Raw genomic sequence first — 27,265 nt, 5'->3', positions numbered from 1 at the left:
CCCACACTCACTTTGGTAAGCGATATGATCTATGGGATGGGAAATAACACTAATTCGAGTTAAAAGTTAAAACATGCACCCCCGGTGGCATATGAAAACTGAGGAGATTCGCGTTTCGGACGACCGCGCGACTCACTTGTTCGATAGCTACAGCAAACTATTGAAGAACGCGCTTTTTTCGACCGCGCCTGTCCGGCGCATGAGCCACCGAACACAAGATAGATATTTTATTTCTTTCCCGACGACTAAAATACGCACTGCACTTACTTGTTCCACAATATTTCGGCCGATCGCGCTGTCCGAAACAAGAGAAATCTCGCACTAAACTGATTTTTATTTCCGGCCTCGCAATGTAGAACACAATATTTCGGCCGATCGTGCGATCGTTCTGCTGTCCGACACAAGAGAAATCACGCACTCTTAATAACGCTAGCTGGGCAGCTAGAGCTGATTAACTGCATCGCTTGAGAGTCCAGGATTATCTGTGCAGGATTCTGAGAAGGATTCTGAAATTTTCAGAACAGGATATTGTTAGTCGACACCGACGCTGGTCAGCTTGAAGTGTCAGCAGGTGTCATGCATGACGGAGTATTACGCTTAAATCTCCCGGCTGGTGTGAAAATAGAAGGCTTTGCGGATGATGTAATGCTACAGGTCACAGGCGACAGTCTCGACGAAGTTGAAGATGTCAAGCAATGCATGGGTCCCGGACCGTGTCAACCGGGTTCGGCTGTCAGGGCTCTGGATGGTGTAATGGCTCTCTAGCTCGTCGTTGCAACAGATGACTAAGTTCCGTTTAGAGATGGTGTTTTCCCATGATTGGTGCTTTGCGTTCAGGTCTTCGGCGATGATGAACTGCCCCTGCCGCCGAGTGAGCTTGACTATGTCCCTTCGTAGCTCGACCAACGTGCCGTCGTTGACTTTTACTTGTGTGCCACAGTAAGCCACGATGAATGTGACGACTCCAACGGAGGTGGTGACTTCCACTCCAACGGCTTCGATGATTTGGAGCTTGAAGTCCGGCAGCAGGCGGCGTGCGATGTTGCTCCGCAAGGCGGTTGCCACTCTGAAGCTTGTTCGATTGAACCGAACCAGCCTAATGCCCGGAATTGTTGCACTTTCCTCGGGTTTCAGGTGGGTTTCGATAATGAAAGCCGCTTCAATCTCCTTCTCCTGAAGGAAATCGCTGAGCTCGACGATTTTACTCTTGAGCGAGCAAGCGTTCCAGTTTTCCAGACCCAATTTAGAAGCCATTTTTTCAATGACCCGAGCCGCAAATTGGCTGAATATTGGAGCCAGCTGCTCCGGGGTGTAGAGCGGAGCGGAATCCTCCGGGGGTAGAGGATGCTCATCTTGATGTCGTCGGAATCCATGAGGAGGAAGCGGGGGTTATTCGCTAGAGCCGGCGGTGACTTTCACGCCCTCGCTGCAGAGCCGAAATATACACTTCAGCCCTTTAGCGATTAACTGGCGAATTTTTGGGCGCAAATCCGGCGGATCGCCCTTATCCTTCCGCTCTGGTTGCACGTGCGGCAGCTGCGACTGATGCTTCTTACGTTTTTCCGGCGGATTGTCGGTATCGTCGATTGGCAACGAAGAATATACGTTGCTCTGCAAAAGCTGCTTGGAGGGATTACCCGTGCCTCCAAGGGCAGTACGCTTAGGCACTTTCTGGCGACCGAATTGGCCACCGAGTTTCCCATGACGGGTCCGGGAGAAAATAACGCCTAAAACACTAGGAAAAAATGCGGGAGCAAAAAGCACGTCCGTACGCTGCTGTCTCGAACTGGAATTCGCGCAAAACAAGGCTCTTTTTATGCACAAAGAAAATAAAAGCGTGCAGTTGGAAAATAATGTGCACCCATATCGTTTGCCAAAGGGACGGGACTTATGGTGTTACCTCATTAAATACAAGAAAGCTACTATCTCGCGCGTGCGTCATTTTCATTCTGACATTGGTTCCATCGGAGAGCGGCTTCATCGGCAGTCTTGCCGCATCAATTTAAAGTTTTCTGGACGGTCGTCGGCGCGTCGTTGCTACAGAAAATTCGACGTGGCGATGACGTGGGTAGCGGCATCAATGGCCTCATTGGCGGTCATTGATTTATTTATTTATTCATTTATTGATGATGGAGCTGCGAATCATCAATCGGGTAGATAAATCTGCTATAGAAGCACTCGTGAAATTTGTTCGCATCGGAGACGTTCCCAGAAGTGAGTTGTCACAGCCAGTGTTGTAAAATGTCATTTGCATTCGTTTGTATAATTTTCACAGAACTTTTTTCAGAAGGTAGCTATCGATTCATGTTGTATGACGAGCTTATAGCGCTTAAATGGACCTACAACTTTGTCTAACAAGACTTTGCTGTAAATATGGAATCTGGGGCTTGGGAGGCAAAATGTCATTGAAATGACATTATGTCAAATGACACGTGACATTTTGGAGAGTTTTCGCTCTCCAGCCTCAGATGTTATACTTAGAGCAATGTACCCTTGGACAAAAATATAGCCCTACTCAAGCGTTATGACTACATTCAAAATTATGGAATAAATTTGGCTTCTAAAGAAAGTTATGAACAAATTAGTTAAATGACACGCAGATGACATTTTACAAGCCTGGTCACAGCTCTCAAGTGGAAGCAGCTGTCAAGTTAGATTTGTCTCGAAGGGTTCAACCTATTAAGTGGATGCTGACAGTGATTGAAGATATTATTGAAAATTAATCGGTCCTTATCAGGACCACCATTATATTCGAAAGGAAGTAAAATACTGTACTGTGAATTATCAAAGGCATGGCCAGTGAAATTTTCTCGCCAGATTTCTGAGTTTGATTATGTACCTACTGTTAGGAGCTGTACACATGTTACGTAAGTACTTCTGAGGGGAGGTGGGTTCTGTCGATTTGTTACGCAACGCATAAATAAAATCATTTGTTTGAAAGAAAACTTACATGGGGGAAGGGTGTAGAAAAAATACTTAAGTAATAATAATGTACGACCCCTTCGTGGTTTGAATTGGGTATTATTGAGACGAATGACAAAAGAATTGATCTGAGATGAACTAAAAACAATCCGCTTAGTGTGGGTCGTGGAATCATGGTCTCCATGTCGGTCAGAGCGGAGGCAATCGGCAGGTGATTGCTGCAGAAACTGATTGGCGTCTCCATCGATTTGGTTGTCACCAGCGAAAATAAACATTTTCTTTGAAGATTCTGACTTTGGTTTTATTGCTCAGGGCCAAGATTTGTGAAAGAGAAAGTTGATCTGAGACGAATATTTATCACAATACAAAACACAATCGCTTGGCAACGGCAGACAGTTCGTCGGACTTGGCAATAAATTTATTCACAGACGTCGAAAATTTCTTTACTATGGTGGGGACTTCATCGGTTTAGCCGTTGTCGGTAAAAATTTGAATTTTCTCGCAAGATTCTGAGATTGGTTTTGTTGCTATTAGTGATTGAAAATGTGCATCATCGAAATAATTCGATTTTTTAGGACCACCATTTGTTAATCTGAGACCTGAGTCAATGTTTCTTCATATTTCAAAGCACAATCGCTTGACGGTGGTAGACAGTACGATCATAACGATGCCGTCGGTAACGGAATCACGGGCGCGTCGGAGATAAGCGCTGCAATAAATTTATTCACATATGTAGTGACTGAACACTGAACACCATAACCTTCTATTGTATTAAGTAAGTTGTGGAAAAATACTAAACTACAAATATTTCACTCTTTAACCTTCTGTCTGTGCTCAAAAAAACTTACGTTGTCTGTGCTCTGGGGTCAAATTGACCCCAAATTGAAATTGCTATAACTTTTTTATTGTTTGTCCGATTTTGGATTTTAGGGGCTGTTTCGAAAGATAATTTAATCATCTTTCAGGTCGTTTCAGGTCGATTGACTATTGGTGGGCGGGCACATCGCGGGGAGGGGTTTTAGTGAACAAGGGTACAAAAACAGTGATTTTTCATGATTGTTTTACTTATATCCGAAAATCTTACTTATTTTGAACTGCACATTTTTTAAAAAGGTTATGCAGGAAGGCGTGTGCTTTGGCATGAGGCGTAGATAAGTTAAGAACTTGGCCGCCAGGTGGTGGTATATTTGAATTCATGATTTTAGACTACTGAAGATATTCCGATATATAGAATTCTCCTCAGTGTAAATATTCTTATCGTACAAATTTAAAATTTGTTAAAATGGCGTCTTGATCAAAGGTCGTCTAGTGGGAATGGACTGTCTAGTGACGGAAGTAATAATTGGGAATTTTACAAATAGGCGGCAAATTGGCTAATCTTTGGTTACGCATGTAGACCCAAAGGCCTTAGTTCCAGGGTTTTCTTGAATGACCTAAAACATATTCTGTGAACACATTCTATTATTTGCAGCATCGCTGGAGCAGGTTGAATGCAAAGAAAACTTTTGATGAACTCTACCACAACATTCATGATTACCAAAAATGCTACAAACCAAAATACATCAGATCTCACATGCAACAAAATACTCAAATATAACAGCTTATTAGCGCCGCATCTTGGAAGAAGTGCTCATTATATTGAGCACCGCTTTGTAGTCCTGGACATCCTGACCAATGTTGCCGAATACAACTTGGTTGTAGGTATGAGGGATCTCAAGCTAAAGCAATATTTCAAATATGCAAGAATATTGCAAGTACATTAGGCGCGGCCTATTTGTAAATTTCCTAATTATTTATTCCGTCACATGACAGTCCATTCCCACCAGACGAACTTTGTTAAAGACGTCATCTTTACAAATTTCAAATTTGTGCGATAAGAATATTTACACTGAGGAGAATTCCATATATCGGAATTACTTGAGTAGTCTAAAATAACGAATTCAAATATACCGCCACCTAACGACCAAGCTCTAAACTAATCAATGCCTCATGTCAAAGCACACGCCTTCCCGCATAACCTTTTTGAAAAAGTGCAGTTCAAAATGGGTAGGATTTTCAGATATAAGTAAAATAAGCATGAAAAATCACTGTTTTGTACCCTTTTTTACGAAAACCCCTCCCCGCGATGTACCCGCCCACCTATAGTCAATGTTTGGTAACGACCTGAAAGATGATTAAATTATCTTTCGAAACAGCCCTAAAAATCTAAAATTGGCCAAACATTAAAAAAGTTATAGCAATTTCAATTTGGGGTCAATTTGACCCCAGAGCACAGACAACGTAAGTTTTTTTAAAAAAGTACACTGTAGCGCAAATTTTCAAGATTTTTCAAGCGAATTTGCACCTAGGAGACAGATCTCGGCGAGTTTTACCAAACTACCAAAAATTAGGAGAATCGGTTGAAAACTAAAAAAATGGCAGCCACTCAAAGTGGCCTGGGGTCATATTGACCCCAGAGCACAGACAAAAGGTTAAAGGGGCGCGTTCAATTCTGAACAATTGAAAATAACAAAAAATAGTCAAAATACCCTGCCTTAACGCTGATTTACAGTTTACGGAAAACATGTCATGGGATGTGGTCCGTTTTCCGTGCCCCAAACCCATAAATCCCGCCCTTTTCAAAATGCGTGGGAACCAAGTCCCGTTACACGTCTTCCGAACTGTAAACCAGCCTTTAAAGCCGGTCTGGGGATTAGAGAGATAAAAAAAAATAGTTTTGAGAAAAAAAATGTCAAAAGACAAATGCGAAAAGAGCAATAGGGTGGGATTATTAATTTCCAGTGCCAAAGCCCTTTTCCATGAATATAAGTGAGGTAAAAACTGCGGATAAGAATAACAAGAATCTCAACAAGGAAACAACATTAATAAAAAGTGATTTTAATTTTTTCCATGATTATGGTTGACTGACTAATTTATAGGCTGGTTTGAAGCTTGAACTCTCGGAGATTTCCGCCGGGTTGTATTTAAAAGAAATTTTTATTTTCTATAACAGAATCCAATTGATCCCGGCCACACATATGGAAGCGAAATTTTCAACAAGCATGCAAGCATAGTGGATGATTTCGAAATATTCAGAATTATTCAGAATAACTTTGAATGATTCTTAATGTTTCGGAAAGAATCAAAGGATTGAAAAATATGTGGTGCAGCAAATTTTAAAAAACATAGAATTACCTGCTTCGCAAGATTTGAAAAAAATCGAAAATGAACATAATCTGGGAATAAAAATGTCTGTCCCTGCGCTTCATTTTATTGACGTTGAGGCGTGACCTGATTTTCAGGATATACTTTCCAACCAAGTTACTCAATCCGTTTAATCCACTAATAAAATTGGCCAAATTTTAATGCCTTCGGAATTAGCCGAAAAAAGTGATTGTAATGAAACTGTATGAATAATTCTCCTGTAGAAATACCACATGACATTAACGTTAAGAAAACACGATCCATGGAAAATACATAACAGCATAGTTAGGATTCTTTTACAAGCAACACTAGTAATATAACATTTGACACTTTTTTGATGGGTTTCATCCACTTTTTAAGTATCTGGGTTTAGATTCCCGCCTAAAATATTGATTTTTTTCGAATAATATTTTGGTGCTCTTTGGTAGAATCAATGAAAAAACGGGACAAATTGAGGATTTTTGAGATTACGACGGGACAGCACAATAAGGTCTTAAACTGTCCCGTTAAATACGGTACGTATGGTCAGCCTATATATGAAGAAAGTTTGTTTAGAATCAGTTTTCACTTCGTACTCTTCTCAACAATGCGCATTTTACATCACTGACAGCACATAACAGAATACAAAATCACGCAAAAAAATTACACTGGAGAATTTGCAAGTCACTAGCGTTTGCACTTTGATGAAATCATCGTAACTTTACCTTCTTTCCAGATATAATGATGGTCGTGAAAAGAACCGATTTATTTTAAATTGTGGCCTCGCTAACAGCAACTATTTGATCGTGCAACCGCTATAGACGCCGTCGATCACCAGATCCGCCGACGATCACCTCCGATGCTGACTGGTACATGGACATGAAGGACGCGCTGCTACTGACGTGACCGCCACGTGAAGCTAATAGGCCAGAAGGCCAGTATCTTACATCATTTTGATGTCAGTGTTGAGGATGCATGCATGCCGGGTTTGGAAAGAAACACCATTTTCATTAGTTTAACGTTAATAACCAATAGTATCGATGGAATTGGCATTGCTGGAGAGTTTCCGAATCGATTGATAAGAAAATCTCGAAAATCTTTCGAAAGATAAAGACGCTATTAGGTGCTGAAATCTCTCCTAATTTCGTAACGGTCTAGAATTTGGAAATTTTCATTCAATGTTCATTTCAAAACTATTTTAGGTGCTATTGCGGACGAACATCAAATTTTTAGTTGTTCCGCCGAAAAATCTGTTTAATAAAGACAATAAAAAATATTTTAGAAAGGATTATAATGGCTGTTATGTTTTCAAAACAAAATAGTACAGACTTTTAAAGACATTTGACCTAGGCCGCTCGAACCTAACCCGAAAATTTCGATAAATTCTGCATGAACTCGTGGCAAGTGCAGAGGTATATTCGGCTTGCAGTGGGCGAGTGATTGCGTCATCATTTACTCCCCTTCCCTCTACATTGACCTGCATTCTGACGTAGCAGGTGCCAGTGTGACCTAACAAATGAGAGCACCAGTACTTGTACATTGAAGATGAGTGCTAGTCCCAAGCACACATCTCTGTTGGCTCTCTGTGCAAGAACAGCTGGTCATAATGGAGTTGCAACTACGGGCAGACAATCAAGCTCAAGCTAAAGCTCGATACCGCTGGACAGTGCTTGCTATTTGAAGCACCTTCAATCCACTAAACTTTTTAATCTTACTTTTAGAATGTTTGAATGTGAAATATTGCACATTTTTTCCTTAGTAAAAAGAGTAACTCACAAAAAAAGTTTCGCCATGGGCGCCGGGAATCTACGCTACAGCTCTGGACTTACCTTAATGTTAGTTATCTCTTTACACTGTCAATAGCTTGATGAATTTATATTTTTACAGTCATTAACCCATCGGAGTCAAGCTCCTGAGAAATAGAATCATCTACATACGATTTATTGTTGTGTATTAACCTGTTTATTGGTCAACACCCGCCAACTCCATCGTTTATCTGTCAATTCGTTTAACAGCCATCGAAATTGATGCTCAATCGTTGTTTGCTCAAAGTAACGATCAATATCATCCTCTACATGGTTGTGATGCGATGGAGGATTTTTTTCACTCTTTGTCATCAAAATCCACCCAGCGACGATCAGCCACAATCCGAGATCATAAGCCGCGCATCAGGACGGATCTCACCGTCTTCGACGACGACGACTGGCTGGCTGCGGCACATTCATAAACACGCTATATTTATGATAATTTTTAATTGTAAGTAGCAACAACTTTGGACAAGCATCATAAAGACAAGATAATTTTTGCGTTTTTCGCCCGTGTTCGTTTCATTTTTTCTTCCTTCCTCGATAGGTGACTTGAGGAGAACGATCGTGCAGGGTCTGAGATTTTTGCGTTCACTCTCGAGATCGTCTTCCGTTTGTTGCTCTGGTTTTCGATTTTTTTGTCTTCTCCATCCACATTCACATGACGTCGTTTTCAGTTTCGTTGTGGTTTTTCGGTTTCTTACGTTTTCCGACCAGCAGCGCGTTCTGACGACGAGCCTCATCAAATCATAAGTAGGTTCGTGTGTGAACGAAAATGGGACCCAAGCAGCGACCAAGAAAACGAGCGCCATGATATTTCTGTTTGTTTTGCTAATTGAGCTTATCGATTTTATTCGATCTTATTAGCATGAACGAGAACTTTTAGATTATCAGGTGTTTCTTTACGATCGGGTGCGATGTTGGTTGTCGCACAGTGGTGGGAAACGTTTGGGCTCTCGCTAGGCGAGCGATCAAAGAAGATTAATTCTAAAGAAGTCTCTACGACGAGCTTTGTGATTATTCAGTTTTTCTTCATATTGGAATTTATGAGGAATTTTTTGTCAGAGATAAACACGTATCTTTCGAATTAGTTTGCCATAGATCCATTATAAAAGGAGTAAATCAAACCGAATTTCAATTCATGTCATGCTTATTCCAAATAGTCCTTCTGTCCCAAAGCTTATGCAGTTATTCAAAATAACTAACGACGAAGCACGTGTCGTCCACCGAGGGAACCGATTAGCCCCAATCGATCAAAGACCGCGTGACGAGCACAAACAAAGGAACGGTTATCTTCCCTGCCAGCCAGTTCTCAGTAGACGAATATTTCCACCTAGTTGGGCAATAGAAATTCAAATCACATTTTCGACACCGTGAAGCTGTGCCGTGCGGCGGTGATCCGTCTCAAGCTCATCCGTCGAACCACTACAACCAGGTTCATCGGATCCGCCGGCTTCGTCATAGTCATCATCATCGTCGTTGTCTCGTCGTGACCCCCAAGCCTAATTCATGTAGACCAGCAACGGCCTCATCCCGAGCTGGGACCTGAATAGCCTCATTCTTACAATTTCATTTTTTCGTGATTCGTGGAAAGCACGTACGGGAAATAAATCTTCATGTAATAATTCCGGGAATTTTATTTCATCTCACTCTTGGTTCATACGCTTGGAATCCTCTGCGCGGAAGAACAATCCGTTCGTCATTCAGTCTACCACGAATGTGCTTGAACGGGAAAAAATGTTATTGCCTTACATATCATATCAAAGAACATATTCGTTTTCATCTGAGTAAATTATTTATGATAAATTGCGCTCCCGTTATTAACTTACGATGCATGTGGCGCTTGCTATTAATTAATTTAACTTGTAGAAGGTTTGTTGACTTTGTTGCCTAAAATCAAAATGAATCCACAGGTTGATTGACAAAAATGGTTTCGTTGTTTCATATACGACCGTCTGAACAAAATCAAACATTTTATATTGGATGACTTTGAAGTTTCGATGTGGGAGGATGTGGATTAGGTCCAATGTGGAAAGGGCAAGCATTATTGGGCTCATTTCTTCTGCACTGACGTAGATCAGGATGTTCAAAAGCCGATTTGCGCTGTCAAGCGTGTGTTTCGCTAGTGATCAGCAGCTGAAGGATCTGGACACAAGTAGCAAGGAAAGAAGACCGGAGCTGGAGTTTATCAACAAGCAGGATCAGTTTAAGAGAAGCATCAGCAGGTTTCCGAGCCTCTCAGAAGGAGGCTTCCGATTCTCTTGAAAGGAGGCGTCCGAGCCTCTTGAAAAAGGCTTCTAAGTCACTTGAAAGGTGGCCTGCGAGCCTCTTGAAAGGAAGCTTGTGAGCCACTTGAAATGAGGCTTGCGAGCGTCTTGAAAAAAGGCTTCCGAGCCTCTTGGAAGGAGGCTTCCGAGCCTCTTGAAAGGAGGCTTCCGAGCTTCTTGAAAGGAGGCTTCCGAGCCTCTTGAAAGGAGGCTTCCGAGCCTCTTGAAAGGAGGCTTCCGAGCCTCTTGAAAGGAGGCTTCCGAGCCTCTTGAAAGGAGGCTTGAGGCCTCTTGAAAGGAGGCTTCTGAGCGTCTTGAAAGGAGGCTTCCGAGCCTCTTGAAAGGAGGCTTCCGAGCCTCTTGAAAGGAGGCTTCTGAGCCTCTTGAAAGGAAGCTTGAGCATCTTGAAAGGAGGCTCTGAGACTCTTGAAAGGAGGCTTCCGAGACTCTTGAAAGGAGGCTTTCAGGCTTCTTGAAAGGAGGATTCCAGGCCTCTTGAAAGGAGGCTTGAGGCCTCTTGAAAGGAGGCTTCCAGGCCTCTTGAAAGGAGGCTGAGCCTCTTGAAAGGAGGCTTCCAGGCCTCTTGAAGGAGGCTTCTGAGCCTTTGAAAGGAGGCTTCCGGGCCTCTTGAAAGGAGGCTTCAGGCCTCTTGAAGGAGGCTTGAGGCCTCTTGAAGGAGGCTTCCAGGCCTCTTGAAAGGAGGCTGGGGCCTCTTGAAAGGAGGCTTCCAGGCCTCTTGAAAGGAGGCTTCCTGAGCCTCTTGAAGGAGGCTCTGAGGCCTCTTGAAAGGAGGCTTCTGAGGCCTCTTGAAAGGAGGCTTCTGAGCCTCTTGAAAGGAGGCCTGGAGCCTCTTGAAGGGAGGCTCTGAGGCCTCTTGAAAGGAGGCTTCCGGGCCTCTTGAAAGGAGGCTCTGAGGCCTCTTGAAAGGAGGCTTCTGAGCCTCTTGAAAGGAGGCTTGGGCCTCTTGAAAGGAGGCTCTGAGCCTCTTGAAAGGAGGCCTGAGCCTCTTGAAAGGAGGCTCTGGAGCCTCTTGAAAGGAGGCTTCCTGAGGCCTCTTGAAAGGAGGCTTCCGAGCCTCTTGAAGGAGGCTGAGGCCTCTTGAAAGGAGGCTTCTGAGCCTCTTGAAAGGAGGCTTCTGAGCCTCTTGAAAGGAGGCTTCCAGGCCTCTTGAAAGGAGGCTGAGCCTCTTGAAAGGAGGCTTGAGCCTCTTGAAAGGAGGCTTCCGGGCCTCTTGAAAGGAGGCTGAGGCCTCTTGAAAGGAGGCTTCTGAGCCTCTTGAAAGGAGGCTGAGCCTCTTGAAAGGAGGCTTCCAGGCCTCTTGAAAGGAGGCTTCCAGGCCTCTTGAAAGGAGGCCTCTTGAGGCTGAGCCCTCTTGAAAGGAGGCTTCCGAGCCTCTTGAAAGGAGGCTTCCTGAGCCTCTTGAAGGAGGCTGAGCCTCTTGAAAGGAGGCTTGAGGCCTCTTGAAAGGAGGCTTCCAGGCCTCTTGAAAGGAGGCCTGAGCCTCTTGAAAGGAGGCTTCTGAGGCCTCTTGAAAGGAGGCTTGAGCCTCTTGAAAGGAGGCTTCCGGGCCTCTTGAAAGGAGGCTTCCAGGCCTCTTGAAAGGAGGCTTCCGGGCCTCTTGAAAGGAGGCTTCCAGGCCTCTTGAAAGGAGGCTTCCAGAGCCTCTTGAAAGGAGGCTCTGAGCCTCTTGAAAGGAGGCTCTGAGCCTCTTGAAGGAGGCCTGAGCCTCTTGAAAGGAGGCTTCCTGAGCCTCTTGAAAGGAGGCTCTGAGGCCTCTTGAAAGGAGGCTGGAGCCTCTTGAAAGGAGGCCTGAGCCTCTTGAAAGGAGGCTTCTGAGCCTCTTGAAAGGAGGCTTCTGGAGCCTCTTGAAGGAGGCCCGGGCCTCTTGAAGGGAGGCTTCCGAGGCCTCTTGAAAGGAGGCTTCCTGAGCCTCTTGAAAGGAGGCCTGAGCCTCTTGAAAGGAGGCTTCTGAGCCTCTTGAAGGAGGCTGGAGCCTCTTGAAAGGAGGCTTCTGAGGCCTCTTGAAAGGAGGCTCTGAGCCTCTTGAAAGGAGGCTTCCAGGCCTCTTGAAAGGAGGCTTCTGAGCCTCTTGAAAGGAGGCTTCCTGAGGCCTCTTGAAAGGAGGCTTCCAGGCCTCTTGAAAGGGAGGCTTCTGAGGCCTCTTGAAAGGAGGCTTCCTGAGCCTCTTGAAAGGAGGCTGGAGCCTCTTGAAAGGGAGGCTTCTGAGCCTCTTGAAAGGAGGCTTCCGAGCTCTCTGAAAGGAGGCTTCTGAGCCTCTTGAAAGGAGGCCTGAGCCTCTTGAAAGGAGGCCTGAGGCCTCTTGAAAGGAGGCTGAGGCCTCTTGAAAGGAGGCTTCTGAGCCTCTTGAAGGAGGCTTCCAGGCCTCTTGAAAGGAGGCTTCTGAGGCCTCTTGAAGGAGGCTCTGAGCCTCTTGAAAGGAGGCTTGAGCCTCTTGAAAGGAGGCTCTGAGCCTCTTGAAAGGAGGCTTGAGCCTCTTGAAAGGAGGCTCTGAGCCTCTTGAAAGGAGGCCTGAGCCTCATGAAAGGAGGCCTGAGCCTCTTAAAGGAGGGGCTCTGAGCCTCTTGAAAAGGCTTCTAAGTCACTTGAAAGGTGGCCTGCGAGCCTCTTGAAAAGAAGCTTGGAGCCACTTGAAATGAGGCTTGCGAGCGTCTTGAAAAAGGCTGAGGCCTCTTGAAGGAGGCTTCCGAGCCTCTTGAAAGGAGGCTTCCAGGCTTCTAGAAGAAGGCTTCCAGGCCTCTTGAAAGGAGGCTTCCGAGCCTCTTGAAGGAGGCTTGAGCCTCTTGAAAGGAGCCTTCTGAGCCTCTTGAATGGAGGCTCTGAGCCTCTTGAAAGAAGGCTGAGGCCTCTTGAAAGGAGGCTCTGAGCCTCTTGAAAGGAGGCTTGAGGCCTCTTGAAAGGAGGCTTCCGAGGCCTCTTGAAAGGAGGCTCTGAGCCTCTTGAAGGAGGCTTCCAGGCCTCTTGAAAGGAGGCTTGAGCCTCTTGAAAGGAGGCTGAGCCTCTTGAAAGGAGGCTTCTGAGCCTCTTGAAAGGAGGCTTCTGAGCCTCTTGAAAGGAGGCTTCTGAGCCTCTTGAAAGGAGGAGGCTGAGCCTCTTGAAAGGAGGCTTCTGAGCCTCTTGAAAGGAGGCTTCTGAGCCTCTTGAAAGGAGGCTTCCGAGCCTCTTGAAAGGAGGCTCTGAGCCTCTTGAAGGAGGCTGGAGCCTCTTGAAAGGAGGCTCTGAGCCTCTTGAAAGGAGGCTTCTGAGCCTCCTGAAAGGAGGCTCTGAGCCTCTTGAAAGGAGGCTTCGAGCCTCTTGAAAGGAGGCTTCTGAGCCTCTTGAAAGGAGGCTTCTGAGCCTCTTGAAAGGAGGCTTCTGAGGCCTCTTGAAAGGAGGCTTCTGAGCCTCTTGAAAGAAGGCTTCCGAGCCTCTTGAAAGGAGGCTTGAGACCTCTTGAAAGGAGGCTTGAGGCCTCTTGAAAGGAGGCTCTGAGCCTCTTGAAAGGAGGCTTGAGCCTCTTGAAAGGAGGCTTCTGAGCCTCTTGAAAGGAGGCCTGAGGCCTCTTGAAAGGAGGCTTCTGAGCCTCTTGAAAGGAGGCTTCCTGAGCCCTCTTGAAAGGAGGCATCTGAGGCCTCTTGAAAGGAGGCTTCTGAGGCCTCTTGAAAGGAGGCTCTGAGCCTCTTGAAGGAGGCTTCTGAGGCCTCTTGAAAGGAGGCTGAGCCTCTTGAAAGGGAGGCTTCTGAGCTCTTGAAAGGAGGCTTCTGAGCCTCTTGAAAGGAGGCTTGAGCCTCTTGAAAGGAGGCCTGAGCCTCTTGAAAGGAGGCTCTGAGGCCTCTTGAAAGGAGGCCTGAGCCTCTTGGAAGGAGGCCTGAGCCTCTTGAAAAGGCTTCTAAGTCACTTGAAAGGTGGCCTCAGGCCTCTTGAAAGGAAGCTTGTGAGCCACTTGAAATGAGGCTTGCAGAGCGTCTTGAAAAAAGGCTTCTGAGCCTCTTGGAAGGAGGCTTGAGCCTCTTGAAAGGAGGCCTGAGCTTTGAAAGGAGGCTGAGCCTCTTGAAAGGAGGCTTCCGAGGCCTCTTGAAAGGAGGCTCTGAGGCCTCTTGAAAGGAGCCTTCCAGCCTCTTGAATGGAGGCTTCCGGGCCTCTTGAAAGGAGGCTCTGAGCCTTGAAAGAAGGCCTGAGCCTCTTGAAAGGAGGCCTGAGCCTCTTGAAAGAAGGCTTCTGAGGCCTCTTGAAAGGAGGCTCTGAGCCTCTTGAAAGGAGGCTTCTGAGCCTCTTGAAAGGAGGCTTGAGCCTCTTGAAAGGAGGCCTGAGCCTCTTGAAAGGAGGCTTCGAGCCTCTTGAAAGGAGGCTGGAGCCTCTTGAAAGGAGGCTCTGAGCCTCTTGAAAGGAGGCTTCTGAGCCTCTTGAAAGGAGGCTCTGAGCCTCCTGAAAGGAGGCTTCCTGAGCCTCTTGAAAGGAAGCCTGAGCCTCTTGAAAGGAGGCCTGAGCCTCTTGAAAGGAGGCCTCTGAGCCTCTTGAAAGGAGGCTTCTGAGCCTCTTGAAAGGAGGCTTCTGAGCCTCTTGAAAGGAGGCTCTGAGCCTCTTGAAAGGAGGCTTCTGAGCCTCTTGAAAGGAGGCTTTGAGCCTCTTGAAAGGAGGCTCTGAGCCTCTTGAAAGGAGGCTTGAGCCTCTTGAAAGGAGGCTTCTGAGCCTCTTGAAAGGAGGCTTCTGAGGCCTCTTGAAAGGAGGCTTCTGAGCCTCTTGAAAGGAGGCTTCTGAGGCCTCTTGAAAGGAGGCTCTGAGCCTCTTGAAAGGAGGCTTCCAAACCTCCTGAAAGGAGGCTTCTGAGCCTCTTGAAGGAGGCCTGAGCCTCTTGAAAGGAGGCTCGAGCCTCTTGAAAGGAGGCTCTGAGCCTCTTGAAAGGAGGCTTCTGAGCCTCTTGAAAGGAGGCTCTGAGCCTCTTGAAAGGAGGCCTGAGCCTCTTGAAAGGAGGCTTCCTAACCTCTTGAAAGAGGCCCCGAGCCTCTTGAAAGGAGGCTCTGAGCTCTTGAAAGGAGGCTCTGAGCCTCTTGAAAGGAGGCTCTGAGCCTCTTGAAAGGAGGCTCTGAGCTCTTGAAAGGAGGCCTGAGCCTCTTGAAAGGAGGCTTCTGAGCCTCTTGAAAGGAGGCTTGAGCCTCTTGAAAGGAGGCTTCCTGAGCCTCTTGAAAGGAGGCTCTGAGCCTCTTGAAAGGAGGCTTGAGCCTCTTGAAAGGAGGCTTCTGAGCCTCTTGAAAGGAGGCTCTGAGCCTCTTGAAAGGAGGCCTGGAGCCTCTTGAAAGGAGGCTTCTGAGCCTCTTGAAAGGAGGCCTGAGCCTCTTGAAAGGAGGCCTGAGCCTCTTGAAAGGAGGCTTCTGAGCCTCTTGAAAGGAGGCCTGAGCCTCTTGAAAGGAGGCTCTGAGCCTCTTGAAAAGGCTTCTAAGTCACTTGAAAGGTGGCCTGAGCCTCTTGAAAAGAGGCTTGAGAGCCACTTGAAATGAGGCTTATGAGCGTCTTGGAAAAGGCTTCTGAGCCTCTTGAAGGAGGCTCTGAGCCTCTTGAAAGGAGGCTTCCAGAGCCTCTTGAAAGGAGGCTTCTGAGCCTCTTGAAAGGAGGCTTCTGAGCCTCTTGAAAGGAGGCCTGAGGCCTCTTGAAAGGAGCCTGAGCCTCTTGAATGGAGGCTCTGAGCCTCTTGAAAGGAGGTTTCTGAGGCCTCTTGAAAGAAGGCTTCTGAGCCTCTTGAAAGGAGGCCTGAGCCTCTTGAAAGGAGGCTGGAGCCTCTTGAAAGGAGGCCTGAGCCTCTTGAAAGGAGGCTTCTGAGCCTCTTGAAAGGAGGCCTGAGCCTCTTGAAAGGAGGCTTCTGAGCCTCTTGAAAGGAGGCCTGAGCCTCTTGAAAGGAGGCTCTGAGCCTCTTGAAAGGAGGCCTGAGCCTCTTGAAAGGAGGCTTGAGGCCTCTTGAAAGGAGGCTTCTGAGCCTCTTGAAAGGAGGCTTCTGAGCCTCTTGAAAGGGAGGCTTCTGAGCCTCTTGAAAGGAGGCTTCTGAGCCTCTTGAAAGGAGGCCTGAGCCTCTTGAAAGGAGGCTTCTGAGCCTCTTGAAAGGAGGCTTCTGAGCCTCTTGAAAGGAGGCTTCTGAGGCCTCTTGAAAGGAGGCCTGAGGCCTCTTGAAAGGAGGCTTCTGAGGCCTCTTGAAAGGAGGCTTCTGAGCCTCTTGAAAGGAGGCTTCCTGAGGCCTCTTGAAAGGAGGCTTCTGAGCTCTTGAAAGGAGGCTCTGAGCCTCTTGAAAGGAGGCTTGAGCCTCTTGAAAGGAGGCCTGAGCCTCTTGAAAGGAGGCTCTGAGCCTCTTGAAAGGAGGCTTCTGAGCCTCTTGAAAGGAGGCTCTGAGCCTCTTGAAAGGAGGCCTGAGCCTCTTGAAAGGAGGCTTCTGAGCCTCTTGAAAGGAGGCTTCGAGCCTCTTGAAAGGAGGCTTCTGAGCCTCTTGAAAGGAGGCCTGAGCCTCTTGAAAGGAGGCTTCTGAGCCTCTTGAAAGGAGGCTCTGAGCCTCTTGAAAGGAGGCTTCTGAGCCTCTTGAAAGGAGGCTTCTGAGCCTCTTGAAAGGAGGCTTCTGAGCCTCTTGAAAGGAGGCCTGAGCCTCTTGAAAGGAGGCTCTGAGCCTCTTGAAAGGAGGCTTCTGAGCCTCTTGAAAGGAGGCTTGAGGCCTCTTGAAAGGAGGCTTCTGAGCCTCTTGAAAGGAGGCTTCTGAGCTCTTGAAAGGAGGCTTCTGAGCCTCTTGAAAGGAGGCTTCTGAGCCTCTTGAAAGGAGGCCTGAGCCTCTTGAAAGGAGGCTTCTGAGCCTCTTGAAAGGAGGCTTCTGAGCCTCTTGAAAGGAGGCTTCTGAGCCTCTTGAAAGGAGGCCTGAGCCTCTTGAAAGGAGGCTTCTGAGCCTCTTGAAAGGAGGCTCTGAGCCTCTTGAAAGGAGGCTTCTGAGCCTCTTGAAAGGAGGCTCTGAGCCTCTTGAAAGGAGGCTTCTGAGCCTCTTGAAAGGAGGCCTGAGCCTCTTGAAAGGAGGCTTCCTGAGCCTCTTGAAAGGAGGCTCTGAGCCTCTTGAAAGGAGGCTTCTGAGCCTCTTGAAAGGAGGCCTGAGCCTCTTGAAAGGAGGCTCTGAGCCTCTTGAAAGGAGGCTTGAGCCTCTTGAAAGGAGGCTTTGAGCCTCTTGAAAGGAGGCTTGAGCCTTCTTGAAAGGAGGCTTCTGAGGCCTCTTGAAAGGAGGCCTGAGCCTCCTGAAAGGAGGCTTCTGAGCCTCTTGAAGGAGGCTTCCTGAGCCTCTTGAAAGGAGGCCTGAGCCTCTTGAAAGGAGGCTTCTGAGCCTCTTGAAAGGAGGCTCTGAGCCTCTTGAAAGGGAGGCTTCTGAGGCCTCTTGAAAGGAGGCCTGAGCCTCTTGAAAGAAGGCTCTGAGCCTCTTGAAAGGAGGCTTCTGAGCCTCTTGAAAGGAGGCTCTGAGCCTCTTGAAAGGAGGCTTCTGAGCCTCTTGAAAGGAGGCTTCCTGAGCCTCTTGAAAGGAGGCCTGAGCCTCTTGAAAGGAGGCTTCTGAGCCTCTTGAAAGGAGGCTTCTGAGCCTCTTGAAAGGAGGCTCTGAGCCTCTTGAAAGGAGGCCTGAGCCTCTTGAAAGGAGGCTTCTGAGCCTCTTGAAAGGAGGCTGAGGCCTCTTGAAAGGAGGCTTCCGAGCCTCTTGAAAGGAGGCTTCCGAGCCTCTTGAAAGGAGGCTTCCGAGCCTCTTGAAAGGAGGCTTCCGAGCCTCTTGAAAGGAGGCTTCCGAGCCTCTTGGAAGGAGGCTTCCGAGCCTCTTGAAAAAGGCTTCTAAGTCACTTGAAAGGTGGCCTGCGAGCCTCTTGAAAGGAAGCTTGTGAGCCACTTGAAATGAGGCTTGCGAGCGTCTTGAAAAAAGGCTTCCGAGCCTCTTGGAAGGAGGCTTTGAGGCCTCTTGAAAGGAGGCTTGAGCTTCTTGAAAGGAGGCTTCTGAGCCTCTTGAAAGGAGGCTCTGAGGCCTCTTGAAAGGAGGCTCTGAGCCTCTTGAAAGGAGCCTGAGCCTCTTGAATGGAGGCTTGAGCCTCTTGAAAGGAGGCCTGAGCCTCTTGAAAGAAGGCTTCTGAGCCTCTTGAAAGGAGGCTTCCTGAGCCTCTTGAAAGAAGGCTTCTGAGCCTCTTGAAAGGAGGCTCTGAGCCTCTTGAAAGGAGGCTTCTGAGCCTCTTGAAAGGAGGCTTCTGAGCCTCTTGAAAGGAGGCCTGAGCCTCTTGAAAGGAGGCTTCCTGAGCCTCTTGAAAGGAGGCCTGAGCCTCTTGAAAGGAGGCTTCTGAGCCTCTTGAAAGGAGGCTCTGAGGCCTCTTGAAAGGAGGCTCTGAGCCTCTTGAAAGGAGGCTTCTGAGCCTCTTGAAAGGAGGCCTGAGCCTCTTGAAAGGAGGCTTCGAGCCTCTTGAAAGGAGGCCTGAGCCTCTTGAAAGGAGGCTTCTGAGCCTCTTGAAAGGAGGCTTCCTGAGCCTCTTGAAAGGAGGCTCTGAGCCTCTTGAAAGGAGGCTTCCGAGCCTCTTGAAAGGACGCTTCCGAGCCTCTTGAAAGGAGGCTTCCGAGCCTCTTGAAAGGAGGCTTCCGAGCCTCTTGAAAGGAGGCTTCCGAGCCTCTTGAAAGGAGGCTTCCGAGCGTCATCTCAATGTCCTGGAAGGCTTCTTTGTTTAATTCGACAAGAACTAAATGAGTATCAAAGTCCTTCATCGCAAATGGTGCTATTTTACTGCAAATCACTGTTTTCTATGTGTCTCCCTCTCCGTACATATAAAATATTATAAAATATAAAAAAAATTGAATAGTGATTTTTGAGCCACCTTAACACTCATTTCTCAATTACAAGACGTCAGAATTGTTAACTTAAATATAGTTTGCTCTTATTTTTTTTACCTATTATTAAACACACGTGCATTTTATAGGAGTTCAATATTAGACAAGTATTTTAACTGTTTAATATTTGACAATTTCCCCTAATAAATTTTTCCAGACAACCTTGAGTGGAAGTAATTTTGGCCCCACACGGTAATGCTGAATTACGGCTCTAATGAGTCGAACATATGACGCGCCAACTTCAGCACTTCGAATTTTCTGGGAAATGAAACAAACGGTTTTCCCAACACGAGACCAGTTCACTTTGCTGTCATTTTTCCTGGGTACTTCCACAAGTTCTGCTTCTTTGCAAACCAACAAGCGCCACTGAACGATGACGAGGGCGAACGCTTATCAGCTAACGTCCATCTCGGATCATAACAGCCTACCACATTAGATTTGTACATTGTGACGGTTGCAGTCGTGCTGAGGAACAGAAAACCAACAGGAAAATGAGTTGACTCGCGTCAACGGGGGCGGAGGTCTAACAAAAACACGGTAGTGCCAACCAAACCCACATAATAATTACTACTGAAGCCCATCTTGGGGGTCACACCACAACAGGTATTTGAATGACGCGCGTCTAATTTGTAGATGTACCCATCCATCCGTCGGAAGACGCAATTTCCCAGCAGTTGGTGATTGTCTTTCCTCCGCACCACACCGCGCCCCTGAACAGAGAACTAGAACCCAGCAATGCAACATGTGAGTATTGATAGCTACTTACGCTGACCAGTCTTCGCTTCGGTTTGATGAGCGGCCGGTTCTGTCCGTTCATCTTGTAGTACAGTCCGCAGGCATTGCACAGGTAGTGGCCGGTACCGTCCCGTCGCCAGAGGGGCGTCGATGTAGCACCGCAGTTTACGCACTCGCGACCCTCTGCGAAACGATGCGACCGGCAAAAGAAAGAGAGAAGAAATCAGAAATTAGAAACATTCCTTCGCATACGGTGTCGTCAAAGCGCAGTGGTGGGCCCCGGAACGAAACCCGGACGAAATTCATTAGGTTGATTGGTTGAATATAACGTTTCTGTGACGATTAACAATTTTTTTATTTGAACGCTGTTTACTGTTATGTATGTATGAGGGTGTAAAATTTATCAAAAATTACTAATATATCAAATGTTGTTTCTTAATCTGCTATCTACCCCATCTAGCTGATGTTAGACTTTTAACAATAAATCAAAACCTGTATAAGAATCCAGCAATTTTGCAAATGTCCAATTCTAATAAATACTTTAGCTGGATCTTAAAGACAATATTCTAATATTGCAATCATTTGTTTAGCTTTTCCCCAACTTGCGACCACTTTCCTCATCCTAGTCGTTTCAATTTGCTCAGATTTAGTAACAAATTCGTGTTTTTATTCGATTGACTTGCTGCGGGAGGGGCAACCCGCCATACTGGCCCACCGCATAAGGGGCAACGCGATGTTAGAATTTAATTGTTTCTTTGTTTCGGTTTGTTGAACTGCTGCTTTCTAGTCCTAGCGGGTAGCACTTGCGCGCCGCTGCGACATGACTCAACTTTGTGGTTCGATTTGGAACAACATCGCAACGCCACACAACACAAGGTGGTTGCATATTTTTTCCCGTTTTGGGCCCTACAGAGCCGACAGTGATGGATTAGATTTGGGGATGGCAGTTCATGTGTGTTATAACAAGGCTGACTAATTACGCTCCGCTTTGGGCTATATTCAATTATACTAAGATTGATGAGGAACAAGAGTTTGCGGAAGATGGTTTTCAGGAGCAGCTAATATTAATTTCTGTGCGCATGAATATTCTGTCAATGAGAAGCTTGTCTTGATTCTAATTTAATTTTCTGACAAGAACTCATTGTATCAGCCGATTCGTTCATGCAGTACTTGATCGATCAAGTTTCCAAGATTAAAATTAAAACTGAACTTGTTCCACCGCAGAATAATAAGAGATACTTGCATCCATATTGAGTTATAATCATCTTATGGGCAACTAGCTTACAGCTAACTTCAATCTTAGTGTTTCAGATGCACTTTTTGATTATTGATTATTAAGTTTTCTGTGTCAAACAAATACTGCACATGGATTTGTGTAGTGTGCGGTAAGCAAATGTTCACCCCAAAAGATCTCTTTCACTGGATCGGGGAATAACACCCGGTATACATCCTGTTTTATGCCTCATAGGGGAACGGTTCGGTACTTCATCCCATAGCTGATAGCTCCTATATCCATCCCATTAAAAACAAAGCAATGAAAAGGAATTTGGTTTGTTTCTTATTTTTGTGATTTTTTCCAGCAGTGAGCACGCGTGTTAGCAAAGATAAACGACGAGATTGGTGCTCTATTTCTTTGTTTTGCGATGAGATGAATATATGTTCAGTGAGATGGAAAACGGAGCAGTTCCCCTTTTTAGCAGATGCCTTAAGATTTTATTTAGATAAACAGTAGTATTTTTATGTCTACCGGAGTACGAGAAACCTGGGCGAAGATCGGGAACTCAGGTGAAAAGTTCAGGCATCTATATTCCGACTATGATTTGGCTTGCTTTTCGACTTAGTATTCTATTAGCATTTCCTTAGTTATTAATTGAAAGCATTTCATGCCTGAAGTTTAGCCAATGATGATTGAAAAATGGTGACAGAGCTTTGCCCCTTACCGAAGGTGACAACCCGATTGAGCGCAGAATGCGGCTCACAAAGCGTCTGCTTTGACATCTAGTGGCTAAATAAAAAGATGAGCAGAATAGATGCACGTTTGCGTACGTTGTGACAGTTTTTCCATGGGAAAACTACGAAGCTACGGTCAAGATGGCATCCTCATTCCGGTGGCAAAGGACCATTTAAACTAACAGCCAACTGCTCCAGAAATTTCAAAATTGTTCCAGAAACCAACACAGAAATGCTATGGACTAACTGAACGACACCGGCCTTTAGCGCGGTAAATGCTGGGCAGTGCGTAACATTTGTGCCTCGTGGACCTGTAAGAATAAAATAGACCTAACAAGCAAAACGTCAACATTCATTCGTAGCCTCCTGGTACGCGTTTTTCACCCCAACGGACGTCGTTGAAATCAAATCCTCATGTGGAAGGGAATTCCAAGCATACAATTATCAGAAACTATTGTCGTAAGTATTATAATCCCCCTTGGGCTCTCCAGACCTTCTTGTTCGGGCGGTAAATCCCGCCCCTATCTACCGCTTTCTAGCTTCACCGGGGATACCAATCCGGCAGATAAGACCTCTTTCTACAGTCTGCAGATCTTCCTGGCCTCCAGTTGAATGTAAGCAGTAGCACCAGCTCTCGGATATCTGCCGCAAGCCAAAGACTGACTTCCACGGGGATATCTTCCCCTCGTCGCAAACATGAGGATCTTTCCATTGTGAGAGTCCTCCTTCGTAGCAATCTCCCAAGATTTAAAGATAAGGTTGACGACTTGATCAGTAACTCTAACTAAGCACATCGCCCGATCCATCGTTGCCTACACCAACAGTGTAAGCTTATCTGGAAATCCGTGTTCGTGCCTAATCTGCCATAGCTGGTCTTGAACGATTGTATTATATGCAGCTTTGAAGTTGATTAATAGATGATGTGTGGGTACTTTGTATTCGCAGCACTTCGCACAGGCAACTGGCGTACTTGTATATTGTCAAAATTTAATCGAATGAAAAGTGCTGTTAAAATGAACGAAATACTTGTATATAAAAATTTGAGTTCCTCTTTCTCGATTGTTTTAGGAACTGAAACAAGTTGATCAGACAGCGTTAAAAGCGAAGAAGTTTTTGGTAGAGATTATATTTTTTTTAGTGATGACCGAGATCTCGTCTTAGCGCAAAAAATGTCTGGCGGAGGTGTTCGTATCGCAATCTTCTCAAAACCTAATTCGGAGCTCATTGATTCGACCAGATTAAATGGATTTGAGCATACGTGGGTAAAAACGCATATCGATGGTGAACCTCACATTTTTGCAACAGTGTACTTTCCTCCAGATCAAACTTGTAAATATGAAAAGTTCTTTCAAAATGCTGATCAAATTGTGTCGCATTTTCCTCCTAAATTCAAAGTTCACATTTACGGCGATTTCAACCAGCGTAATGTAGACTTCTTCCAGATTCTGAGAATAAAAGTATTTTGCTACCAGTTGTCGGTGAAAATTAGACTTTACAATTTATTTGTTAAAAAAACTGCATGCTTAGGTCTGAACCAAATCGACAAAATTGTTATTTGGACTTTTTGCTCACAAACACTCTCGATGATTTCTGTGTGAATGAGTTTCTATCACCTTTATGGAAAAATGAAGTATTTCACACAGCAATTGAATAATCTGTATATGTGCATCACAACAATGATCCTTACAGCTATGATTTCGAAAATATTCTCGATTATAAAAATGCAAATTTTGACAACGTTAAACAAAAATTGAATGGATTGGCAACATATTTAAAAAAACAAGCTAAGATTGAATGTGCTGTAGCAGACTTTTATGCAATTTTATTAGACATTGTTCGGAATGAAGTATCACTAATGAGGAAATACAGCAATGATAGCTAAAAAAAAAACCAACTTAATTCACCGAGTGGTGATACTGCCTTTCTCGCATTTAGCCAAGACACCATCCTTATATGGCGCTTATATAGTTGGATTCCATTTTCTTAATAACTTGTAAACGCAATGGTCGATTGTTATCAAATTCAATAGCGATCAACAAGGCATTGTCCTCTGTCGAATGCAACTTGTTGCGAGAAAATCGGTTAAGAATTACTATATGAAAAAGTGGCTAATGTTTTTAGGTTTTCATGAGCACACACACACATACACACGGACAGACAGACATTTGTTCAGTTCGACGAGCTGAGTCGATTGGTATATAACACCATGGGTCTCCGAGACTTCTATAAAAAGTTCGATTTTGGAGTGAAATGATAGCCTTTCGGAACAAATCTGTTGTACGAGAAAGGCAAAAAACCGGTATGGTGCATCAAACAAATAAAAAAATTGAAAAATCGAAAGCGAAAGGCTCAAAAAATTTGTAAACAATACACGAGTTAAGGAAATTTAGGAAACTATTTGAATATTTGCGATCAACTTAGTTTACACATGTTTTCTGCTTTTACGGAGTATAATGCTAAAACCGAGAATGAAATCAAATCATGTCCAAAAAACTTTTTAGATGCGAAAACCAAGTTAAAATCCATTGGTAGATCCATCCGTGGTAGAACGACCGCCCATCGACTGCCTCACGAGCTCTTTTGCAATTGTTGTTAGTCGACGGCATAAAATTTGGGAGAGTACTTTGTAGGTGTGTTCAGCAATGTGATTGCGTGGTAAATGCAACCCAGCTTATCCCCCTTCTTGTAAATGGGACACACGACACCGTACACCCATTCCTGCGGTAGAATACCATCCTTCCAAACCTTGGTAGTTATTCAGGGCAACGCCCGACCAATCTCTTCAGGAATTTTCTGGGGTCGGGAGCTAGAAAACATATGCCCCACGCGAGTCATCCCAGACTCGTCACCATACCGCCATCGCTGTCTGTCATATCGCTTCTCAGGTAATGTAGCCGGCACTTCTGGATCACCTCACGCTCGTTCGTAAGAAAGTTCCCTTATGTCCGTACACATGTCAGGCTTGACCGGCTTGACTTCTTAAAAAACTTTCGTGTGTTATTAGCGAGGTACATTTGCTCCGTCTCTCCACGTCTCTTCTTTTCCTTTTTCTCCAAAACAATAACAAATAGCTCCATGGAAAATAAATTCCCTTTTTTGACAGCGGTTTCATGGCATTTTTATGACCATTCTTGAACTTGCTTTGAATTTGAAGACGTTCTCAAGAGTGGTCCACTTGGAGATAACATAATCTTATAGCGTTGATATGTAGATATTAGGTTTAATGCTGGTCTTGAAAAATTGTTCTCCAAATCCGCCAGTAGGCTATGATAAAACTCAAAATGTTACTTGGGTGATGATGGTTAAGACACAGACAAACAGACGTAATACTAGAACAATTATCATCGACCATGACTTCAATGCTCAATTTGTATTTGATTGATTGCGCGTTCCACAACTAGAGGCGCTAGCGTCGTAATTATTCGAGTTCGACATTTCACTCCAGTGCCTTCTGGTGACAATGTCACACGAAACGTTGTTTCGTGTAACATGCTCGCAAGATGGTGGTAGAGTAGCTGAGCGATGGATTCTAAAAAAATAAAAATAAAATTTTTCAAGCTGTTACATCTGTTTATCTATGGTTAAAACATCGTCGACACCGGAAATAAATTGATCTACGTACATATCTTTGACGACAGGTTCAGTAATGGATGGAAATTAGTGCCGAATTCAATTGACAATCATCAAAGAGTTTTCATGGCGAAGGCTGTACTGTAGGTTACGGCCTGTAGCTGGATAATTACGAAATTTGATAGACTATAATGGTTGATATTCTTCGTTGAGGAGTTCTTGCAGGAATATCCTCCAGATGCACTCGCTCTGGGCAATACGATGACAAAATGACAAAAGGAAAAAAAATCGTTTGGATCAGACCTGATCGGACGGTCCGACAAGGAGGTTGCCATTGAATACACTGTATGACACTGTTTAGCATGAAGCATCAAATACTACCCTAGTCTTTACGATAGTACTTGAGAGGGTGTCCAAGAAGCCCGTAGTCCTCTATAAACTAATGATAGGCAGCTGCAGTGTTGGGGGCTCTTGCACTAAATGGCGATTGAAAGCACGAAATCAACGCTCAGCGGTTGACTTGGACTCTTCCAAAACGATTGAGAGATTGTCGGTTTTGGATAGACCAAAACCGTAGCGTGGACTCCCAGCGCCCTTGGCGAAACTTTCATTGGGCGCCCCTCACTTTCTTGCATGTTCAAAAGAAGAAGCGTGACAATAGCTGAGAGATTTAAAATCAACTGTTTTTTTTTTGCATTGTGGACTTAGTGAATTTTTGCGTTATTAATTCCTTAAGCATTGTTAACCTGCATAGTGCATATATTCCAATAGATAAAAAGTAAGGATTACTCAAAGGGCAGAACGTTTCTAGAAATCCCTTTTCTAGACATTTTACGAATTTTACAACATAAATGAGAAAAACCAGATCCATAAGGGCGTGTTGTGGATTCACGTATTAGCTAGGCCAATAAAATCCAACTGCTATCGGACCTTTTTGCATCAAAAAGAACCCTACTCTGGAGTGAATTGAATGCCATTAGACCTATTGATGAAGAAAACTACTCTACGGTTGAAGTGGCTTGGTCGGTGGTGTGAAAAAAAACTACTATTCTTGCAATAAATCAACTTTGGAGTGAATTTGTAGAAGACATTAATAGCGATTGGACAATGTCGTACCCAGAAAAAAAAAATCCGAACCTTTTCGGCTGAAGATATATAAATTTCTGGATGGTCAGTTACCATCATTACTGAAATACCTTGATACCGATTTTCGTATTCACCATGTCGTTAAATGAGTGTCGTCATTATAAATACTCCTCATTGTTTCCTCGTTCAAAACTTTACTATATGGACCCAAGAGAAAATCAAATTCAAATTATCACTGCTCATGGAATATTCAACGGTTTTGTTTTGTTTACTATTGAACTCATACAAGTTTCTGTACTAATGGAATTGGAAATATCACTGGATCAAATGGCCCGTTTTTGAACCTCAAATAGTTTGTCTGCAAAAAAAAAGAGGAATTTATCACAAATTCATACAAACTCCTTATCACCACTTTCGTATATCTTTCATTGGAAAACGGTTTGAATTTCTTAATCGCGAACAAACAATCCCGTTTTTACAGTCTACTCTGTGTTTCTCTTTTGGCGTATTGAACTCCTCATCTAGAGATCCTTCCTCAGAAGCCTATTCCATGCTTTTTGCCTTTCGCGTATACTAAGTATACGTAAAGGCTAAAGGATCACTCCAAAACCGAATTTTTGATAGAAGGCTCGGAGACCCATAGTATTATATATCAATCGACTCAACTCGACAAATTGAGGTGATGTCTATATGTGTGTATGTATGTATGTATGTGCGTGTGTACAAAAAAAAATGTAAGACACACTTTTTTGTATTTGGCCTTATCCGATTAACTTGCAACAGGTTGCATTCGACGCGGAATCCTTCCTTATTTTTCGCCAAGAATTGTTCTGCCAAATAAATCATTTGACCGAACAAACCATTAGGACGAAATCCATCTGACCGAAATGGTATTTGGCCGAACGGGTCATA

General features: G+C 45.0%; 1 protein-coding gene across 1 annotated transcript; it reads right to left on the bottom strand.

Annotated features, from left to right (window-relative positions):
- Positions 1-1,389: 1,389 nt before the first annotated feature.
- LOC134206177 (erythroid transcription factor-like) lies at positions 1,390-20,368 on the bottom strand. The gene is made up of 4 exons (XM_062681868.1): positions 20,350-20,368; positions 19,779-19,930; positions 19,581-19,722; positions 1,390-1,727 (listed from the first exon to the last, which is right to left on the bottom strand). Exons 1-4 carry the CDS (start codon positions 20,366-20,368, stop codon positions 1,390-1,392), a joined length of 651 nt encoding a protein of 216 aa, XP_062537852.1.
- Positions 20,369-27,265: the final 6,897 nt, after the last annotated feature.

This window comes from Armigeres subalbatus, chromosome 1 (genome assembly GCF_024139115.2).
Source record: "Armigeres subalbatus isolate Guangzhou_Male chromosome 1, GZ_Asu_2, whole genome shotgun sequence".
Taxonomy (NCBI): Eukaryota; Metazoa; Arthropoda; class Insecta; order Diptera; family Culicidae; genus Armigeres; species Armigeres subalbatus.
This window is presented reverse-complemented; position numbering and strand designations above follow the sequence as displayed.